The 20,886-nt window shown below is 47.3% G+C and overlaps 1 protein-coding gene across 1 annotated transcript in view; it reads left to right on the forward strand.

Annotated features, from left to right (window-relative positions):
- The window catches only part of LOC137425965 (carbohydrate sulfotransferase 9-like), a 36,599-nt gene extending 18,025 nt beyond the window's left edge, over window positions 1-18,574 (forward strand). The window contains exons 2-3 of the mRNA XM_068114685.2: window positions 17,490-17,613; window positions 17,842-18,574. Coding sequence (XP_067970786.2) covers window positions 17,490-17,613; window positions 17,842-18,574 — 857 coding nt within the window. The remainder of the gene's footprint in view (window positions 1-17,489; window positions 17,614-17,841) is intronic.
- The last annotated feature ends 2,312 nt before the right edge of the window (window positions 18,575-20,886 follow it).

The following is a 20,886-nucleotide window of genomic DNA, read 5'->3' on the forward strand; positions in this document are numbered from 1 at the left end:
CAGAGAGTCTTGATTTTGGCAGTTTAACCATAAGAGGGTTGCAGGCAGATCTTGTGCGACCTGTAGGAATATTTGCGGGACAGAGCCCAGAGAGAGCTGGGGGGGCAAGGCCAGAGAGGAGTCGGTAGAAGATGGAAAGACCACCAACCTGCCTGCGGTGAGTGAGTGAGAGGCCCTTGGAGTTAGCTTCATCGCGGGAGATTCCAATGATTCTGAATGCTTTGGTTTCAACAGCGTGAAGGCGAGCTAGGTGTGAGGCGGGAGCACCAGCCCAGAGGGGAGAGCGGTATTCCATTGAGCTGCGGATGAAAGCCTTGTATGTGGTGAGGAGCTCAGGTGTGCCAAGGAAGGACTTCGCACGACGGAGGATGCCTAGTCGGCGACTGGCTTTGGAGGCCAGATTTGAAATGTGGTTTTCCCAGGAAAGATCATGGCAGATAGTGAGACCCAAAAGCTTGAGTGACAGAACTTCTTGGAGAGGATTATTCAGAAAGTGGATGGGAGGGTTGTCCAGTCGGTCTTTTCGGAGAGACATCGTAAGAGTGTGAGATTTGTCATGATTGAAAGACATGTTCCACTTGTTTGCCCAGTCTGTGATTTTGTCAAGGTCTGCAGAGAGTGAGGAGGCTGCAGACTGCCGATCTGAGGGATGAAGAATGGAGCGACAGAGAGTAGAGTCATCAGCAAAGAGATAGAGAGGATTTTCAAGAGAGTCAGAGAGATCATTGATGAAGACCAGAAAAAGCACAGGGCCCAGAACACTGCCTTGGGGAACTCCAGCCTGAACAGGAAGAGGAGATGAGAGAAACCCATTCAGGGCCACACGTTGACTACGACTAGAGAGGAAGTCCGCCAGCCATGCGTGGAGATTTCCATGGATACCAAAAGAGGAGAGTTTGGTGAGCAGAGCGGGGTGCCAGACCGTATCGAAGGCACGTGATATGTCAAGGGAGACTGCTCTAATTTCCTGTTTGGCATTGAGGACCTCCATCCATTGTTGAGAAAGCAGAAGCAGCATGTCCAGAGTGGAGTGTCCAGGTCTGAAACCAAATTGATGATCAGAGATCAAGCCATTGGAGAAGAGGAAAGATTTCATATCTGAAGCAATGATGGATTCCATGACTTTGCTGATAATTGGGAGGAGGCTGATTGGTCTGTAGTTGCTGGGATCTGTTTTTGCACCTTTTTTGTGCAAAGCGGTGATGTTGGCAGATTTCCAAGCAGATGGAAGATGACCTTGATCAAAAGAGAGGGTGAAGAGAACAGAGAGAGGGAGTGAAAGAGCGGAAGAACATGATTTTAGGACCCGTGGGCTGATGCCGTCAGGTCCATTTGCAGAATCAGAGTCGAGGGTTGACAGAAACTTTTCCACCTTGTCAGGAGGAAAGGACACAGAGTCCAGGAGCAGCTGGGTACGACTGGGTATGGTGGGTACAGAGAGGGATGGGTTTGGGACACAAGATTTAGAGGCAAACACAGAGTTGAGGCATTCAGCTTTTTCACGTGCGGAGACAGCCGTGTGGCCATTTGAGGTGAGGGAGGGGATGGAGGGGGAACAAACACCAGAAACAGATTTGACCAGACGCCACCAGGATTTGTAAGAGGGAGACAGATAAGAGAGTTCTGTCCTGAGAACGGAGAGATATTGTTTCCTGGCTCTCCTGAGGGTGGACACACACTTGTTTCGGGCTTTGTGAAAGGAAATGAGATTTCCTTCCGTTGGATTTGCTTTCCAGGAGACGAAAGCAAGTTGTTTCTGGGCAATAGCCTCACCACAAGATTCCGTGTACCATGGACGGGAGGAAGGGTATGACAACTGAAGACGAGATGGGATAAATCTGTGCATGAGAGAGAGCAATTTACTTTGGAAGAATTCACAGGGTGAGTTGATGTCAGAGGCAGTAGAGATGGGAGACCAGTCCAGATGATTGATGGCTGCTTGAAGACCGTGCCAGTTGGCCTGAGTGAAATGCCAGACTCGTCGACGCTGAGGAGGCTCTCTGAGAATGGTCAGAGAGATGTCCACTTTAACAAGCACATGATCAGAAGAGCCGATTGGAGCAGAAGAAGAGCAGCAGACATTTTCAGGGAAGTTAGTCATAACCACGTCCAGAAGAGAAGATGCTCCGTTGACTGAGATCCGGGTTGGGAAATTGACAGATTGTGTCAGTCCCAGTGAGTCACAGAAGTCCTTTGCTGAAGAGCCATGGCTGGTGAGAGAGGTACCCACCCCCAGCCAACTGGCATGGTGACAGTTGAAATCACCACATATGAGGAAGAGAGAGTTGGGATGGGTAGATAGAAGTTGGTCCATATTATCAGACAGCGAGATGTAGATGGAGTCATCACTGTTTGGTGGACGGTACAACACACATATGAACAAAAGGTGGGAGCGAAGGGGAAGCCGTAGCCAAAGGTATTCCTGGGGGTGAGGTGGAGAGAGGGCAGTGCAGGGCGAGTGAGGAAGAGAGTTTTTTTTAATAAAGATAGCAACCCCACCTCCAGGACGAGGCTCAGGTCTATCATACCGGAGGAGGGAGTAACCTGGGAAAGATACCAAGGAATCAGAGACATCATGAAGGAGGAAAGTTTCTGTCACGTCTGGTTTGTCAGAAGCAACCTGTATGGAGAGATCAGTTAAGTTTGAGCGAAGGCCCCGGATATTTGAGGTCCATACTGTTAAGGAAGAGGAAGGGGGAGCATCGGATACAGAACAGGGGGGGCGGAGGGGGGGAGCGATAGGGTAAGATGTGGAAGAGGAGGAAGAGGTAGGGAGAGCTGTTGAAGGTGTGTCAGAGATTACAGAATAGCTTGGAGAAAGGGAAGAATGGGGCAGACAAAAGATTTGATGGTGATTGGGTGAGGCGCAGTGAGGTGTTATTTGAGGAGGGGGAAGAGTGAGGCAGAAGGTTGAGGGAGAAGAAGGTGAAAGTTGGAAGGGGGAAGAAGCAGGGAGGATGCTTTGAGGAGGAGGGGTGAGAGGGGAGTCTAGGAGGGGAGGAGTGAGGGAGAGTCTCGGAGGGGAGGGGTTTGGGGGGAGTTTAGGAGGGAAGGGGCAGGGGGGGAGATTTGAAAGGGATGGGTGATGGGGCAGATTTGGGGGGGAGGGGCAAGGGGGAAGATTTGAAAGAGATGGGTGATGGGGAACATTTGGAGGGAAGGGGTGAGATTGGATTTTGAAAAGTGTACGATTAATGGGAAACGAACATTTATTGCAAAATGAGTTTCTTGAGACATTCGAGTCAAAAATACATTTGAGGACGCTGAAGGATGGGTGGAGTTCTGGAGAGTTTAGGGAATGAATGAAAGATGCACTGTAAGAGATGTAATTTTTTTTTGGAATGAATAGATTTGGTGAGCAAGTCGAAAGCATCCTTTTATAGAAGAAGAAGAAAAAGGTGTTATAGAATATGACAAAATAAAGTTCTTCAGGGGACAGATGAAACATTTTTTAGCAACGTGATCACGTGATCACGAACAACGTGGTCAAAGAACGAACGAACAAATAAGAACGAGCAAACGGATAAGAACAGAGAAGGAAAACATTTTTTGGGGTTTTTTTTTTGAGATTTTAAAACAAGGAAGTATGGGGTGAAAAGACCGTGAAAAATAGAGACCGAAAGTAATTTGCAGCGCGATCGAAGAACCGCTGAGACAAAAATAAAGCCTCAAGCCAAGGGCTGACACGGTAGCCTACTAGTACTACACTAGGCCTCAGAATACACGATACGAAAAAAACGACGATTCTGTACACAGGTATGAAAAACCAACACCGAGAAACCTATTAAAGTCACCCCAAAAGGTACATACACCGAAAGAAAGATACAGATTCGACAAAAACACAATTGTGAAAAATTACTTAACTTCGAAAGCGTGCGCGCGGGGACAGCTTTGAAGAGACGTGACGACCAATCTTGCGCATGCGCAGATGATCAAGTTTGCGCATGCGCAGAGTTTCCCTGGGCCAACCTCGCCCCATCGTGCCCACTGGATGGCAGCGGCACATTTTTGACGCCCTCCACGGCCTTTCCCACCCGGGCCGGAAAGCATCACAGAAGCTCGTGGCAGCGAAATTCGTCTGGCACGGGCTCCGTAAAGACGTCCGCGACTGGGCCAATGCCTGTGTCACCTGCCAGCGCGCGAAGGTCCACCGGCACACCCAGGCCCCGTTGGCACCATTCGACGTGCCCGCGCGGCGCTTCGACCACGTCAATGTGGACCTGGTGGGACCCCTTTCCTCCTCGCGGGCTTCACCCACCTCCTCACGATGGTGGACAGGACCACCAGGTGGCCGGAGGCCGTCCCGCTGGCATCATCAACATCCGCCGACGTGGCACAGGCCTTCATTGGCACTTGGATTGCCCATTTCGGCGCCCCCTCGGACATCTCCTCCGACAGAGGCTCGCAATTCACCTCCGAGCTTTGGGACGCGGTCTCCCAGGCCTTGGGGGTCAAGCTTCACCGCACCACGGCCTACCTCCCCCAAGCCAACAGCTTGTGCGAGCGGTTCCACCGCTCGATGAAGGCCGCTCTCAGGGCCAGCCTCCAGGACGACGGTTGGGCCGACAGGCTCCCGTGCGTCCTATTGGGCCTCCGAACGGCCCCTAAAGAGGACCCTCCAGGCTTCCACCACCGAGCTGATCTACGGCCAGCCACTGTGCGTGCCGGGCGAATTCATCCCTGACGCCACCGGCCCCTGGTCCGCGGCTTGCCAACGCTCGGTCCTCCTGGAGGCCGCCAGGAGATTTGCCCCCGTGCCCACGTTCCACCAATGCTGCCCCCAACCCCACGTCCCCCCAGCACTTCGCACTGCGGAGTACGTTTTTATCCGGCACGACGCACACCGCTGACCGCTCCGGCCGCCGTACGATGGACCTTTCCGGGTCCTGAAGAGGGACGACGAGTCGTTCATCATCGACATCGGTGGCAAGCCGGACCGCATCTCTGTGGACCGCCTCAAGCCGGCCCATTTGGACCTCGACCAACCTCCACGGTTGGCCCTTCCTCCACGACGGGGCCATCCCCCGTCAACCAAGCCCCCCGCCCGACCATCCACCGCCACGCCACCTACCACCCCCACACAAATCGCCAGGGGTCGTTTCGGCCGGGTCATCAGGACCCCCTTCAAACTGACTCTCCCGGTGCATATTAATTCTGGGGGGGCACATGCAGCGGTTACCGGAAGCATGACACAATTACCGTGCACCGGCCGATGACGCACCCAGCGAGCGGTCACTTGTCCGGACTCGCCCGGGCGTGTCCAGACTTGCCTTTCCCAGGTGAACACTTGTCTTGCATACCACGCCCCGTTGAGAGGCGTGGCTTACCTATTTGTATACCACGCCCCGCCTGAGAGGCGTGGCTTTTGTGTGTTGAGTTTTCCCTGATAAATTGCCGCCCGTTCGATGGGCTGATTCAGTGTTTTTGAGTTCTTTCGGGTTGAGCTAAAATAAATAGCTCAGTGAAACTTCGTTCCTGTGTCATCCATTTTGTCTGGCTTTATCATGCGAGCACAGCTCCCACAAACCCCTATATCCCCGGCTCGCTTCCGAGCTCCTCAGAGCGCTCCCTCTGCTCGGCCATTTCATTCACATCCGCCATTACTTGCCGACCAAGCGGTTGTCCCGCGCGTGCTTAATTTTACCTCAGACAAAAAGAAAATTTAAATTTATTTTAATTTAAATAATTTAAATTTACCTCAGAGAAAAAGAAAATGACACCCCGGTCACTACAATTACCTCCCCCTCGACGAGAGAAAGACAATCATTACAATTTTTGATTCCGAAAGCTGGGTACAATTTCGCCCTCAACGGGTGTCGAACTCGCATCCCTCGGACACTGAGTGTCCGCCGCGTTCACATCCCAAACTCCTGACGCCAGTTAGTATGTTCACCGCCGGGATTAACACTCCTGGGTGACGGATGACCAATCGAGTTTTAACTCCGAGGCGTAGCAAATGGCTTAATTAGCATATTGGTGTATCATGTGAATATTTCAAACTATTTGAATACTGTTTAGGAGTCGTGGACGGCGAGAGAACGAGGCCATTTGGTTGAGTTCAAAGCATGTTTATTCGTACAGAACCCAGCACACTCTGTAAAGCCCGTTTATCGGGTAGCAGTATACATATATACAATCAAACACGGCGAGAGTGGGCGTGCCCGGGTGGCCTGGGCGAGCCCGGGAAAGGCAAGTCTGGACATGCCCGGGAAAGGGGAGACTGAGCGTCTCCGGACGGTCTGGGCGAGCCCGGGAAAGGCAAGTCTGGACATGCCCGGGAAAGGCGAGACCGGGCGTCTCCGGGCGGTCTGGGCGAGCCCGGCACAGCGATCGCTCCATGGTTGCGTCCTCGGCAGGTGTAAGGCGATTGTGTATGTTCAGCGGCAACCGCTACACGCGCCCCCCCAGAATCGGCTTGCACCGGCAGGGTCAATTTAAGGGGGGTCCGGATGACCCGGCCGAAGCGACCCCTGGAGGGTCGTGGGGGGGGGGGGGGTCCGGTGTGGTGGTGGGTGGTCGAGCGGGGGGAACCGTGGACGGGGGGCGGCCTCGCCGCGACATACTCCGCTGTGCGAAGCGCTGGGGGGACGCAGGACCGGGGTTGAGCCGACCGAGGGGCTGGTCAAGTCCTCGGGGGAGGCTGCCGAGGTTCCTCGCGGGCCTCCCGAGGTTGCAGTTCGCGGGTGCAGTGCCGAGAAGGTTCGAGCAGCGCTCGGCGTCGGTGCACGCGAAAAGCGGTTGAGCCAACCGAGGGGCTGGTCAAGGCCTCAGGGGAGGCTGCCAAGGTTCCTCGCGGGCCTCCCGAGGATGCAGGGTCGGAGAAGTAGTTGCGGCTGTAGTTGTAGAGTGAAGTTGTGCGAAGGTGGCTAACAGCAGTGCACGCGAAGGTAACGAAGCAGCCGTGCCGCGAACGTCAGAGCGCGCGCAAGAGATGAGCAGCAGTGCCACCCACATCGCGTAACTGCGTTCCTTCGGAGGGTCCTGGAGCGGGCTCGTCCCTCCGGTCGTAGAGGAGGAGCCGAGCGCGGTGCGCGAACCACATGGCCGCTCGTCGATGCCAAAACTCCGGCAGCACGATAGAAACCGCCGTGTTCGTTTGCAGCCCCCGAATCCGTTCGGGGGTAGACGAGGTCACCAGTCTAGGAGTCGTGGACGGCGAGAGAACGAGGCCATTTGGTTGAGTTCAAAGCATGTTTATTCGTACAGAACCCAGCACACTCTGTGAAGCCCGTTTATCGGGTAGCGATATATATATACAATCAAACACGGCGAGAGTGGGCGTGCCCGGGCGGCCTGGGCGAGCCCGGGAAAGGCAAGTCTGGACATGCCCAGGAAAGGCGAGACTGAGCGTCTCCGGGCGGTCTGGGCGAGCCCGGCACAGCGATCGCTCCGTGGTTGCGTCCTCAGCAGGTGTAAGGCGATTGTGTATGTTTAGCGGCAACCGCTACAACTGCATGTTAATAACAGCAAAATATAACACATTGCTACATTTTTACCTCCGCCACCAAAGGTGGATGGAGGTTATGTTTTCACCCCTGGCTGTCTGTTTGTATGTCAATTTGTGAAAAATATATCTTAAAAAGTTGTGGACGGATTCGGACGAAATTCGGCAGAGATGTAGCGTATGTGACAAGGACGAAATGATTAGATTTTGGTGAAGACCCGGCTACTATAATTTTTCAAGTGATTCTTCAACATTGGGAGATAGGGCCAAAAACGATACATAGCAGGATATCTCAAAAAGTTGTGGACGGATTTCGACAACACTTGGTGGATCGATTGGGTGTGTGACAAGAAAGAGTCGATTCAACTTTGGTGAAGATCCGGATCCGGATCCGGATCCAGCTAGTTGAATTAGGCCTAAGTGATTCTTCACCATTAGGCCTAAGTGATATGCCCAAAAATGAGGGGTAGATCAGGGTATGAAAGACTGGATCTATGGTGATTCCTGTGATTGATTTTGATTAAATGTGATTCTGTATTGTGATTTTCTGGTCTACTCTGAAAGACAAAACGTAAACTGTTCACTAGGTGGAGGTATGCTCTCTACTGATTGCCGTTCTAGTTTTTACTTCCGTCAGGGAGTAATGCATTCGATCGTGTGTGTGTGTGTGTGTGTGTGTGTGTGTGTGTGTGTGTGTGTGTGTGTTTGTGAACAAGATATCTGGAAAAGTTCTGAACGGATTTGGATGAAAGTTGGTGGGATGATTGCCCTTGGGATAAGGAAGAATTGATTAGTGTTTGGTGAAGCTCAGGATATTATTCCAGATCCAGGAATGTTTTGAAGGATTGTTCACCATTGGAAGATAGGGCTCTTTTTTTTTAAACATTATCTTCTATATATTCTATATTTAACATTGTGATATGAAAATAGTTTTCATATTTGTTGTAAATGTAGTTTAAACTCGTGGTTATGTGTTAGAGCGGTGTATTTTGTTAGAAGCGTCGTCTTCAATGTTCATTTTTTTTTCTAATAAAGACATATTCTGGCATTTTAAAACCACCAAAGTGTGTATTCGGTTTCCCTGTTTCATAAAATGTATCGTTTGATACGTATAATACTTTAAAACTGTTTTTTTTTTTTTTTTTTAGCTCAGAGATATCAACATATACCTCAGCGAATGTCAATCGCGGTGTCAGTATTTGATGAACTTATAAAGACTTAGGTGAGTTATAAGTGTGACAAGCATGTGCACGGGATTCTTCCCAGAAGAATGAGTGGTCGCATTAGCTTGTACGACTTAAAATGAGCGAGTTTTATTTTGACGTTTGGGCCAGTTTTACATGTTGTATCCCTAAGGAATGAAACGAACGTTTTCCTGGCTTACAATTTTATTTGAAGTCACACATGCCTCAAAATACACTCACTTATATAGAATTGAACGCTGAATCTTAAAATGTAAGGGAAATGGCTTGTTTTTTTTTTAGCCGCGTCGCAGACGCTGCTCATAGAGTGCCCTCTGCTGTTGTTGTTGTTGTTCTGCTTGTTCTTGTTCTTGCATCGAAGACAAAACCTCAAAGCTCCACCCATTCTGGGAACCATAGCTCCACCCATTCTGGGAGAGCCTTCATATAAACAAATATCCACCATTTTATTAACTCGCATAGCTTTGAGGCCTGTTTTGTAGGCCCGTGGTGTCTTCCTCTCTCACACAGTTTTATTTCAAATCAAATTCGATATATCATTTCATTTTTCACAGTCGCTAACATAGTTTTAGACTCGGTTGAAAAAAAACGGGAAGAAAATCCGATGAAAGTTGCCCTTTATAGAACGAAATGAATTCTCAAAGGCCTGTAACTTCAAGTCCATTGAGATATTTTTTTTTAAAATCGCGGCATGGTCAGTCATACACCGCCCGAAATAAGAGACGGGAAAATGCCGAGATATATATATTTTGTTTAAATCACGGCATGGTCAGTCATACACCGCCCAAAATAACAGACTGGAAAATGCCGAGATATATTAAAAATTCGTCCATTTGATGACAATCGTCACGATGAAATATTTAATTTATACATCGTCACAATAATGTGGAGAGAGGAGCATAGCTTCGTTCACGTGTCGCCACACACGGGAAATTGCCGAGATATATATTTTTTAAATCGCGGCATGGTCAGTCATACACCGCCCGAAATAACAGACGGGAAAATGCCGAGATATCTATCTATAATTCCATTAATCTCTGTGTGTATGTGTGTATGTGTGTATGTTTGTCTGTGACCGCTGTTTCTCGACAACCACGGGTCCGATATACTTTAAACTTGCCAGGTATATTGCTGGGGACCCGAGGATGTGCCTTTTCAAGGTTTCATATTAATCGGACAAGTACTTACCGAGCTATGTCCAAAAAACGATTCAACCAATCAGAGAGCAGCGAGTTATCGCGTGTGCCGAACGTGGCGAACACACTCTGCCTCGGACGGCACATTTGAGAGCGTATTCATTTATTTCACGTTGGCAAACTATGTTGCCGCTATGTTGGCGTTAAACTATGTTTTAAAACTAATTAAAACCATTTCATGTAAATAGAGGGGGGGGATTGTCACTGTACTCGCAAGCCGTTCGCCGTTCGCTTTGGCGTTGCGAATGGACCAAAACATTTCATGGACCAAACCATTTCATGTAAAGCGTTCGCCGTTCGCTTTGGCGTTGCGAATGGACCAAAACATTTCATGGACCAAACCATTTCATGTAAATAGAGGGGGGGGGGGATTGTCACCGTACTCGCACCCACGTACCCACGTACCCACATTGCACCCACGTACGGGCATGCCCTAGTATTAAAAATTCGTCCATTTGATGACAATCGTCACGATGAAATATTTAATTTATACGTCGTCAAAATAATGTGGAGAGAGGAGCATAGCTTCGTTCACGTGTCGCCACACACGGGAAATTGCCGAGATATATATTTTTTAAATCGCGGCATGGTCAGTCATACACCGCCCGAAATAACAGACGGGAAAATGCCGAGATATATTAAAAATTCGTCCATTTGATGACAATCGTCACGATGAAATATTTAATTTATACGTCGTCACAATAATGTGGAGAGAGGAGCATAGCTTCGTTCACGTGTCGCCACACACGGGAAATTGCCGAGATATATATTTTTTAAATCGCGGCATGGTCAGTCATACACCGCCTGAAATAACAGACGGGAAAATGCCGAGATATATTAAAAATTCGTCGCCACACACGGGAAATTGCCAAGATATATTTTCACTTTGCACAAAAATAACATCAAGTAATCGAATCAATAGGAATGTCCTGTGCCTATAACATCGACGTTATAGGCACAGCTGCATCTAGGCATTGTGTAACATCGACGCGGCTTTTGTTTTAATTAAAACTTTTTGTACTTGTTTTAACATTATCTTCTATATATTCTAAATATATATCTGTGCAGTGTCTGTCTTGTGTTGTCTTGTGTTGTGTTGTCAATGAACTGCTCCCTCAAACTTTTGTGAAATCGTACTATTCCAACTTGACCCACGGTGGGAGTATGCGCTCTACTGAGTGGCGTTCTAGTTTTGAATGTTTTCATTTCAAATTTGATATATGACAAATAGTCCATGGGCCCGGACCCGAAATTTCACTAATTGGTACCACCCGAGGTGGCAAGTTCTAGTAATGATTTTTGGAAAGGTGCATGTATGTGGGATACATGCTGATGTGATAGCAATTCTGGACTGGTAGCTTAGTGGTAGTTATCAGCTATTTTATACCCGCACCCTGTGAAAAGGCGTTCGACGGTTCGGATTGATTTAGTCCATGTGTGAAATTTTGGGTACGGGCCCATGGACTAATTGGGCATATTAATCAGAAAGTACTGAGACAACGTAGATCCCAAAATTATCGCTTTATGTCTTATTTTAAACATACAATCTTCACATAGTGTAATTTTGGAATACAACAGCTACTATAATACACGTACGTGATTGTTATGGAAATTGTCACATAAACATGTCACAACATGAAAAGGTCACAACACATATTAATCAAACGGTTTTCTGAATCAAGGGAAAGAAAGTCCAGAGGCTGTACTGAGCTCATCTGCTGAGCCCATCTCAAGTACATGTATGCCACAATAGCTATAAACAGTACTAGTACTCAAATGTTATACAAAATGGTTGGAAATCACATACTAACAGAACTAACAGACTGTAGGCTATGTACCCGGTATGGTCAGGTAGTGCTTCACATAAAGATGAAATGACACAACACATTATCAAAATGTCTACATGTCTACATGTATTCTGAGGGTGTTTCCAGGGAAAGCACGTCCTGTGCTCTTCAGAATAATACTGAGTATGTCAATGTACCAAACTAGCGATATCATAGTCAGTCATCGAACTGCTCGTCTTCATCGGAGTCTCCGAGTTCGAAGGATTCTTCATCTTCCTGTTGTTTCTGGTTACTGCAGGTTTGTAGCTTGCACATGTCTGTGCATGACAGTCCATTGGTCAGGCATGTGCATTTTGGCAATTTGCAGGAACGCACACACTTGCAAGCTAAGAGTTCCAAGACCACATCTGGTGCTGGTGGTGAACGCATCCAGTGGATGGCGAGCTTGCCATCTTCATCCACTGTCCATCCATGCTCGGTAGGGTTTGGCACCGCTGGGCGAGCCTGCAGACAGCACTTCCATATTGCTGCCTGGTAGTTGGCTCGTAGGACGTGCATGAAGAGACAGTCTCTACATGGTGGCAACTGGCTGGACTCGACTCCTCCCCTCTTTGCGCAGAAGAGCTGGTAGCGCAGTTCGTTGACCTCACCAGTCCTAGCAGCTGCACTATACATGCGACAGATGAACTGCTGTACCTTCTCAAATAGTTCTGGGTTGACATCCCATGACTGACCAAGCTGTCTAAACGTCTCCTGGTAGTTACTGTCGTTCCTCACCAGCTTCAGTGCTATCAGCTTCCCACGGCCAGCGAATGCGCTCACAGTGTCACACCCTGTAAAGGCGTGTAGCCCAACCAGGCTGTCACACATGCTGTCTCCAATTGAGGTTGCCAGTTTGCTGATGTCGACAAACCGTGTGCGGTTCTGTGTGCCACATTTCTGGTAGAGGGGGCAGGGGATCTCCTTCTGGAAGGCTACACAGAGCACCATGACATCAGTGTCCTCAGCTGTGACTACGACTGCCTTTGAGCCATCATTTGCAGCATGAAATGCATGCAGGAGCAGACGGGTATCTGCTTCTTCTTGTGTCGACTGCAGCTCTGACACTTCCACCCATTCATTTTCTGTTATCTTGTAGCATGTTTCCTCACAAGTCACATACAGTTCCTTGTCATGCAGCATCTCTTGGAACCTTGGGAGTTTCCACTGCTCCACCAGGAACTTGATGAGGCTGGTCTTGTTGCAGGCGCTACACAGGAACTTTCTCCATTGCTGGATGTTGTGCCCCCCTGCAAGGCTCTTGTACTGAAGGGCTGTGCTTGCACCACGGTTGAGCCTTTCAGCATCTTTGATCGAAGGCTGGCGGTAAACATCAAATACCACGTCAACCCTCTGACTCTGTCCACACTCATGCAGGACCCTAGACAAGGCCACCTCTGCTAGCTGTGCAAAGGTTTTGTTGTTTCCATTAATCTTTTGCACCAGACTCATCCCATCAATGATGCACGTCGAAGGTGTTGGGATAGTGTCTGCAGGAGATACATTCTTCTCAAGCTCCCTGGCAACTACGGCCTTGTTCGTCTTTCGTAGGGATCCATCAGCATTTGCCAGTGCCCACGGTAACGGACCTAGTGGGTGGGCCAGGACATCCTTCATGTTCACCTTTCTGCTCTCAGCGACAAGGATCATATGGCTGAACAGTTTTCGATCTGCCTTCAGAACAACATCTTGTGCTTTCTTTCCACGGGATGTCTTTGTGGTGACATTGGCGAATGTCTTCAGGCTTTGCTTGGACATCTTGTCGTGGAATTTGACAGATGGTTGATCCTCATCTAACCTTGTCTTCTTGAATGTCTGGTACGCTTCTTCTCCTATTTCAAGCGCCTTCAGAAGGTCCCTGGCCACGTCGGGTGGAGCCATGGTGCCAGTGGACAGACCAATCAGGTCAGTGTTGTCAGGGAACATTGGATTCAGCCAGTTGTTTTCCATGAGATCTATGAGGGACTTGACAGCAGTTTCGTCTTTCCTGATCCTTGGAGCATGTATATCTGGATGAGACAGTTTGGAACTGCCCTGACCTATCATGTCCCTCAGTGCTCTCAGATACATGGTCCTGTACTCAGCTGTCAGGTAGTACTTGCTCACAGCCCCTGGTTTCAAGCTGAACCCCTTTGTCCCTCCTGCCATCTGGGTGTCTTTGTTAACTGTCTCTTCGGTCGTTTGGTCGACAGGGATTCTTCCGAAGGGGTTGTTGGGACCGAGTTGAACTGAGAATCCCCCTTGCATGAACTCAGCATACACGTCTGGGTGTGTGGTGGGCAGCTGGGACATCTGGGCATAGTAGTATGGGAGGTAGCGTGCATAATTCAGCCTGTCATATGCGAAGCACCATGGGATCATTGCACGAATTGATGCCAGGTGTAGCACCCAGTCTCCCTCTCTTGATGCTCGAATGAGACCCAGCAAGATCTCGACAATGTCCAGATACGACATCCAGAATGCTGAGAGGCTGCCGTTTCCACCTCTGAGGAACTCGAGGTATATTCCAAACAGTTCCATGATGCGTGCGCATGAGCGGTCACCGAGGACCTGCTTCAGGGATGCCTGTGAGATATCTTTGCAGAGGCTGTCAATGATCCTCAGTGTCTCATCCATGTGGACCACATCGTTGGCGTGAGTGGCTTCCAGCCACGAGAGGAAACCCTTCCAGGCCAGTCGAGTGAGTGCCTCATAGACATTCTTGTGTAGGTGGACTGCCCTGTTGTACTTGCGGCCATCCATGACACCATTAATGGAACCTTCTGCGATCACACCAGACTCGATGCAGAGATCTCGCAATCCAGCATCTTGAAATCGCTTCCCTATTATTCCCATCAGTGTGCAGATGGTGTGGAATACTCCGAGCCTGGTGATGATGGTGTTTTGGAACTTGTCAGGGTGTTTCCATATAATCTCCACAGCCTTTGCATACAGTGCCTGGTCAAAGACACAGACAATCTTTGTCAGGTCCAAGGAGTGCATGATGTTCAGTGACTGGTTTAGCACTTCATTGACAGTCGACATTTGTGTCGCTGGAGCATTAATGGTAGGCAGGTAGCCTACATTGTCTGGAATGACTGTCACGTCATCTCGAGTCCGGATGTTGAAGCCTGTCCAGCTGCTGATTGATTGCTCTTCTTGTTGCGACATGCGTGCCATGACCCAGACAAGATTCTTCTCTTTGGCGAGCTGAGTCTCAGCTGCAGTGTCAGCATCTGCACTTTTGCTCTGTGGTGGTCCCACTCGTTGTCCAGCGTTGTATGCTGGTAGCATTGGTGGTGGTGCATCAATACTTCTCTGCTTTGTTTTTCCTACAGTCAGCATGGTTCTGGTGGACACTGGAGTGATTGGCTTTGCTTGTACGGCAATCCCATTCACTCTGTGAGATGTTCCTTCTCCACTGGTGGTCTCTTCCAGACGGTCGATATTATCCCAGGCTAAGGTTGTGAATATGCCAGGATGGATGTTACCTGGGAGGGCAACATCACTCCCTGATAGCGAGAGCTTTTGGAGACACAGAGCAGTGTCGATCTCTTCCATCTGAGAATAGGACACACTATGGCCGAGTCGGTTGAGGATGTGTATCAACTCTACATTCCCGGTCAGTGACTTGATAGCGAATGGCAGAACGATGTGCTTCGGGGGCTTTATCAGTCCACGTGTTACAGCATATACCATGTCATAGCCGAGTGAACACAGAAGCCGCTGGACTCTTTGAGATGCATGATCAGGGTCATTGGAACCTGTAAGTAGATAGCACAGGAAGACCATGACCGACTCTGGAATGGTAGTGTCCTCTGCTTCTGGTTTGACTTCCGGTGGCCAGGCTTGAGGGGCATCTTGGTTCTTGATGTCAGCTCTCATTTTCAGGGCTGCTTTGGAGACCACATCTTCAGCATGGAGGCCTTTCTGAGTATGCAGCTCTGCTTGTAGCGATTGGTATTGTTTGGCAAGTTCGTATATGGACAGGTTGTCTGGAAACAGGAGGAGTTTCCCTTTTCCCTCAGAGAAGATGTGCAGGGAGTCTGCAAACTCGCTTTCCAGTTTCCGTCGTATGTGTTTCTTGGTTGATTCCCTTACATGGGCAATACCAAGAGAGTTCATTGAAGCCACCAGTCTAGAAGAGAGATCAGTCATTGTCATCACTTGAGGATTGCCAAAAAGCTCCCTTCTGATGAACAGGAACAGCTCATTGTAGGCCTGATCCACAGCAGCGCCATACTGAGCTTCAGCATCATCATCTTGGCTTGCATCCTGTCCACTGCGAACCTCTCTTTTGGTATAGAACCGATAGCACGACCTATGATAGTGACCTTCTGCAGCTACCAGGTCTCTGCTGACTATGGCAAGGATTCTGCTGTCCATTTTCTCCATGGCTACATTCCTGATTGTGGCGTCAGCTCGCAGTTCTCGACATTGTATGAGGATTTCTCTCGTCTTCTGTCCTTTAGCATACTTGGTGTCTTTCTGGCAGAAAATGCACTCTGCCTCATAAGTCCTTGATGTGCTTGCACATTGTCTAGCTGCTCTCTGTGATCCTGTGTCTTGAGCAGGTTCACTGGCACTGGCACATTTGAGGATGCCATCAAGATGTCTTTTCATGGTGAAGAGACTGCGACATTTTCTGTGGTACTGGATTGTTGGAATCTGTCCATCAGGAAGGTTCGTAGCTAGTTTCAAAATTGCTGCATGTTTTCTGATCTGGGCTGCCCTCAGCAATGTTCTCCATGAGTCAATGTCTTGTAGTGAAACCAGCTTGTCTGTATTGTCATTGGAACAGTGGATGATGCACTCCACTCGTGGCCGCTTTAGTGGCAGGCTGCTTGCTCCGTCAGAGGCCATGTTCAGTCAGTTTTCACCTGCAACATAGAATTATCAATCCACATTACTATGTTGCACAAATTAGTAGTCTGCCAGTCCTTAATTATATTTAATTACACTTAATTAGACTGGTGAAACCAGTGGACTGATATCTGAAAGCAAATCAAGCATTCATGACTGGACTTATTCTAACCAGGCTGCAAATGTATATCACCACTGATGAGGGGAAATCAGCACTTTACATATCTGTCATATATTTTCTGCTTAACTAAATAGACATAATTATTGCAGAGCCTCTTGTTCTTGCCTCACCTACCAGGAAGTATCCACCAGTGGCCAAGTATACGGAATACGGAAGAAAACTGGACACTGCCAGCATCCAACATATATTTTGTTCTTAACTAAGACACTAAAACTGAAGAAAAAGTTAGTTTCCACACATGAATAAATACAAGAATATGTATTATATAGTATAACATACATGTCTTTATTACAAACATCCATTTGCTAAGATATTTAAGCATGTTACATTGTCTATTCAGCTAAAAAAATGATTTGGAAGATGATACTAGTAACAACAGCGCGGAGTTGCGGTATCGCGATTAATGCAAAAACAGCTTTCCTGCAAGAAAAATGAAAAAGCTACCCATTTGGAATTGCTATCACATATTATTTTACTTATATGGGTGTAACAAATAAATTGGCACCATGGAACTTTTGCCACCTCGGGTGGTACCGATATCTGGTCTGGCCCATGGACTAAAATGGACAATGTGATGGCTTTGAATTGATTTAATTATAAATGAACAGTGATTTGAAAATAATGTGGAAGATGAAAAATAATGATGCTAACAATGTCAATAGGAAAAATATTTCTTCCTTCAATTACAACCAATTATCCACACTTTCAACAGGAAATAAATTGGTCCTAAAAGTACATAATATATACTCCTGCAGGCCAGCTTGTAATGCTACTAAATGAGCATAAATTGTGTTACAGGTCCTTTTGGAAGCAAGTGGAAGGTTGACACACAGCGAGAAGTATTCAAGGACATGCAATTGGAACAAATAAGACGGAAAGCCATTATTAATTCTGTCTGCAGGCGGAATAACAGTCAAAAAAGGTAAACAAATTATAGTGAATATACATGTACACAACGGTTTCCTTAATTGTTACACGACTTGAGATTAATTTTAATAAAATAACAACAAGGAAATAAATAAATATTTAACAATATTTTCCTATTATCTCAGAAAATCCTTCTGAAGAACTGCTCCTCTAAATGAGACTCTACAGTATATAATGCATTCTTCAAGTTAATATTTTCCATGTCTCCATTTGCTGAAACCAGTGAGAACATGAAGCTAGAGATGCTGGAAAGAATATTTGTCGAAGACAACTTTCAGCTGCTGTACTGTGAGGTGCCCAAGGTGGGTTGCTCCAACTGGCGTCGATTATTGATTGTACTTGGTGGTCATGTGAAAGTCCCACCTGATTCACTAACAGGGAACGATATACATTCCAGTCAAGCTCTGCGCTCGCTTTCCTCTTACAGTGAAGATGAAATACGTGTGCGGCTCCAGAACTATACCAAGTTCTTGTTCGTACGTGAGCCCTTCACCCGCCTGGTCTCTTGTTACCGTGATAAGATGGAGCGACCCAATCCTATTTACCATAAAGCTATAGGTCGTGTCATCCTAAGAGAGTTTCGGCCCAATGCCGATAAATCTCTACTTGCCACTGGTGATAATGTAACTTTTTCTGAATTTGCCCAATTTGTCATCCAACATAATAATTTCAAGGATAGACACTGGTTTCCCGTTGAAAATATCTGTTATCCCTGTGATATTAACTATGACTTCATTGGGAAAATTGAACATATTTCTGTTGAAGCACCATGGTTCTTAGAGAGTGTTGGAGTGCCTCTTTCATACTCACGCCATAAGGCGACAAATGATCCAAGGACTGATGTGGCTTTGACAAAGCACTTTGTGCAACAACTAAGCCATGAGCAACGCAAGGCACTATATAAATTTTATCAGCGAGATTACGAGATATTCAACTATTCCCGTCCAGAATTGTAGATTTATACCACAGATACGGCAACGTTTGGTATTGGTTGAGCATGTTGGAAGTCAGAGGCTAACTAAACCAGAATTATATTCAGCTAGCAGGAGTACCCGGAGTGGGGTGGGGGGGGGGGGGGTGGGAGGGGGAGGTGAGGGGAGAGTGGAAAGATATACTACATTTACATATTTTGGTGGGGGGGGGGGGGGGGGGGGGGTGGGGGAAGGGAGGGGGAAGGGAAGGAGGAAATTTTTTTCCCGTTCTCAGAGTGCTTTATAACCTTAGTGTTGCACATGTAAAAAAAGGAAATTGTAATACCCTCTGCCACAATCACCAGGTGGCGGTACATGGTACACATTTACATAGAGCATTTACACCCCTCTTCTTGTCCCCCACACCCCCGAATGAGGCCGCAGCCACATAGCCGATGTTACCCCCAAGACAACGTTGTATTTGTATTTGAACCCCAAGTAAAGTACAAAAGCGTTTATATCTGGAGTACCCGGCGTTGCTCAAGCGAAAAAAACCATTAACATATGTGAAATGAGGGCAAATATAATGGAAGAGCAATTGCATCCAAATAAGAATCCATCACAAATGTCAAATCATCATTTTACCTTTTTACTGAATATATGCTGATGAATGTGCCGTTCATCACGTTTCTGAGTTAAGTGTGACGACATTCTGGAAGAGAAGAAGCCGTACCACCAACTTTGACCGCTTCCGGAATTGTTTTATTATTTGTGTTCAAACGTCTGGTAATTGTTTTGTATTTATTTATGCGAATGTGTACTTATATATAACTGTCATGAATCAAAAAGGGTTTGGCACTATAGAGCAATTTTTTCTAAATCCAAAAAACAAACTTTTTTTTTTTCACAATAATTTTTTTTTGCCTAAAACACTCCCACTGATGAACCTCTGAAAGTTTGACGAAGATCTGTTCAGCCATCTCTGTGAAAAATGGCAACACACAGACCAAGGGCTCTCTTATATAGTAGACTAGCTGAATGCACCCAGCGTTGCCCGGGTTATTTTTGAATGAATTTAATCTTCTGTACATAGGTCTGACACGAGCCCTGTATCAGTTAGTGCTCAACGATTCCTTGTTCTTTCTTCTGTCGGGCCCCGCGAGAGAGAACTTTGAAAGCATGTGTTGCAATCAGTCAGATATTCCTATTAAGTGCATAAGTTGTACTTCAAGAGAATTTTTAAAGAAGAAGAAGATTTATTGCTAAATGGGCCTCGCCCGGCCTCGCCACCTCGCCTATAACTTTCCCGGGGCCCGTCCCGACATTTTTTGTTTTAGAGGTTTCCTCCTGTCTTTCACCGTTCAGGAGATTAGCGCGTACAGACAAACAAACAAACAAACAAACAAAAACTTTATTTTATATATATAGAAGACAGATAATAGTTTTATGATCATTAAAATATTTTATTTTAACTTGCATTAGGCGATAATAATTGAATGAATCAATCTGAAAGATGAAATACAAGGAAATACAGGAAAATATATGAATTGGTGCAGAAAAAGACATAGGTCATCACTTCGATACATAGCAGGATATCTCAGGATATCATGACATAGCAGGATATCTGCGATACATAGCAGGATATCTCAGGATATCATGACATAGCAGGATATCTGCGATACATAGTGTTGTGGAAATTAATCGAGTCCACAACTTTGTCCCATAGGTAGGTTTAATCACAATCAGATCTTTGGCATCATCCTGTAAAATACAATCATGCAATAGATATCAGGATCTTGGCATCATATAAGAAAGATCAATAATATTAGTCAATGCAAGCAAGCCTAGAATATGTGCGGGTACGTACCATTCAAGACTACATGTCATAGTAAAATGTCACAGGAGTGGCTCAGCGTCGCGGACGTCCGAGGTCTTATAGACGCCCCTCAGTGGTTTAAGTGAGCATCACTCCTGGGTTCAACTTTGATACATTTTCACTACATTCTCCCCGCCGTTAGAACTACACTGCCGCCAGGCAGGAATCAAGCGTGCATCAGCATTAATTGATTGGGGATGTAATTCCATGTCAGTCAGTCCACCCGTAGCGGTCAGGGTGGCGAATTACCCTGCCAGCACGTGTCCAGAAACTACCGGGTACGGCATCCCCAAGCCCGGAGTCCCCTGCTTCGGAGTAGCCGCTGGAGGCAGGTGTCGGAGGGGGCACCTGAGAGCCTTCAGGCAGGGGTGTATTTGACGAAGGAAGGGACGGCAGAAGTTCCATAGAGGAAGCTTTGGGAGAGTCCATAGACTCATAGATCGGTTCGTCGATATCCCTATAATGGTCGATGACCCCACAT

This window comes from Myxine glutinosa, chromosome 4 (genome assembly GCF_964187855.1).
Source record: "Myxine glutinosa chromosome 4, kmMyxGlut1.1, whole genome shotgun sequence".
Lineage (NCBI taxonomy): Eukaryota > Metazoa > Chordata > Myxini > Myxiniformes > Myxinidae > Myxine > Myxine glutinosa.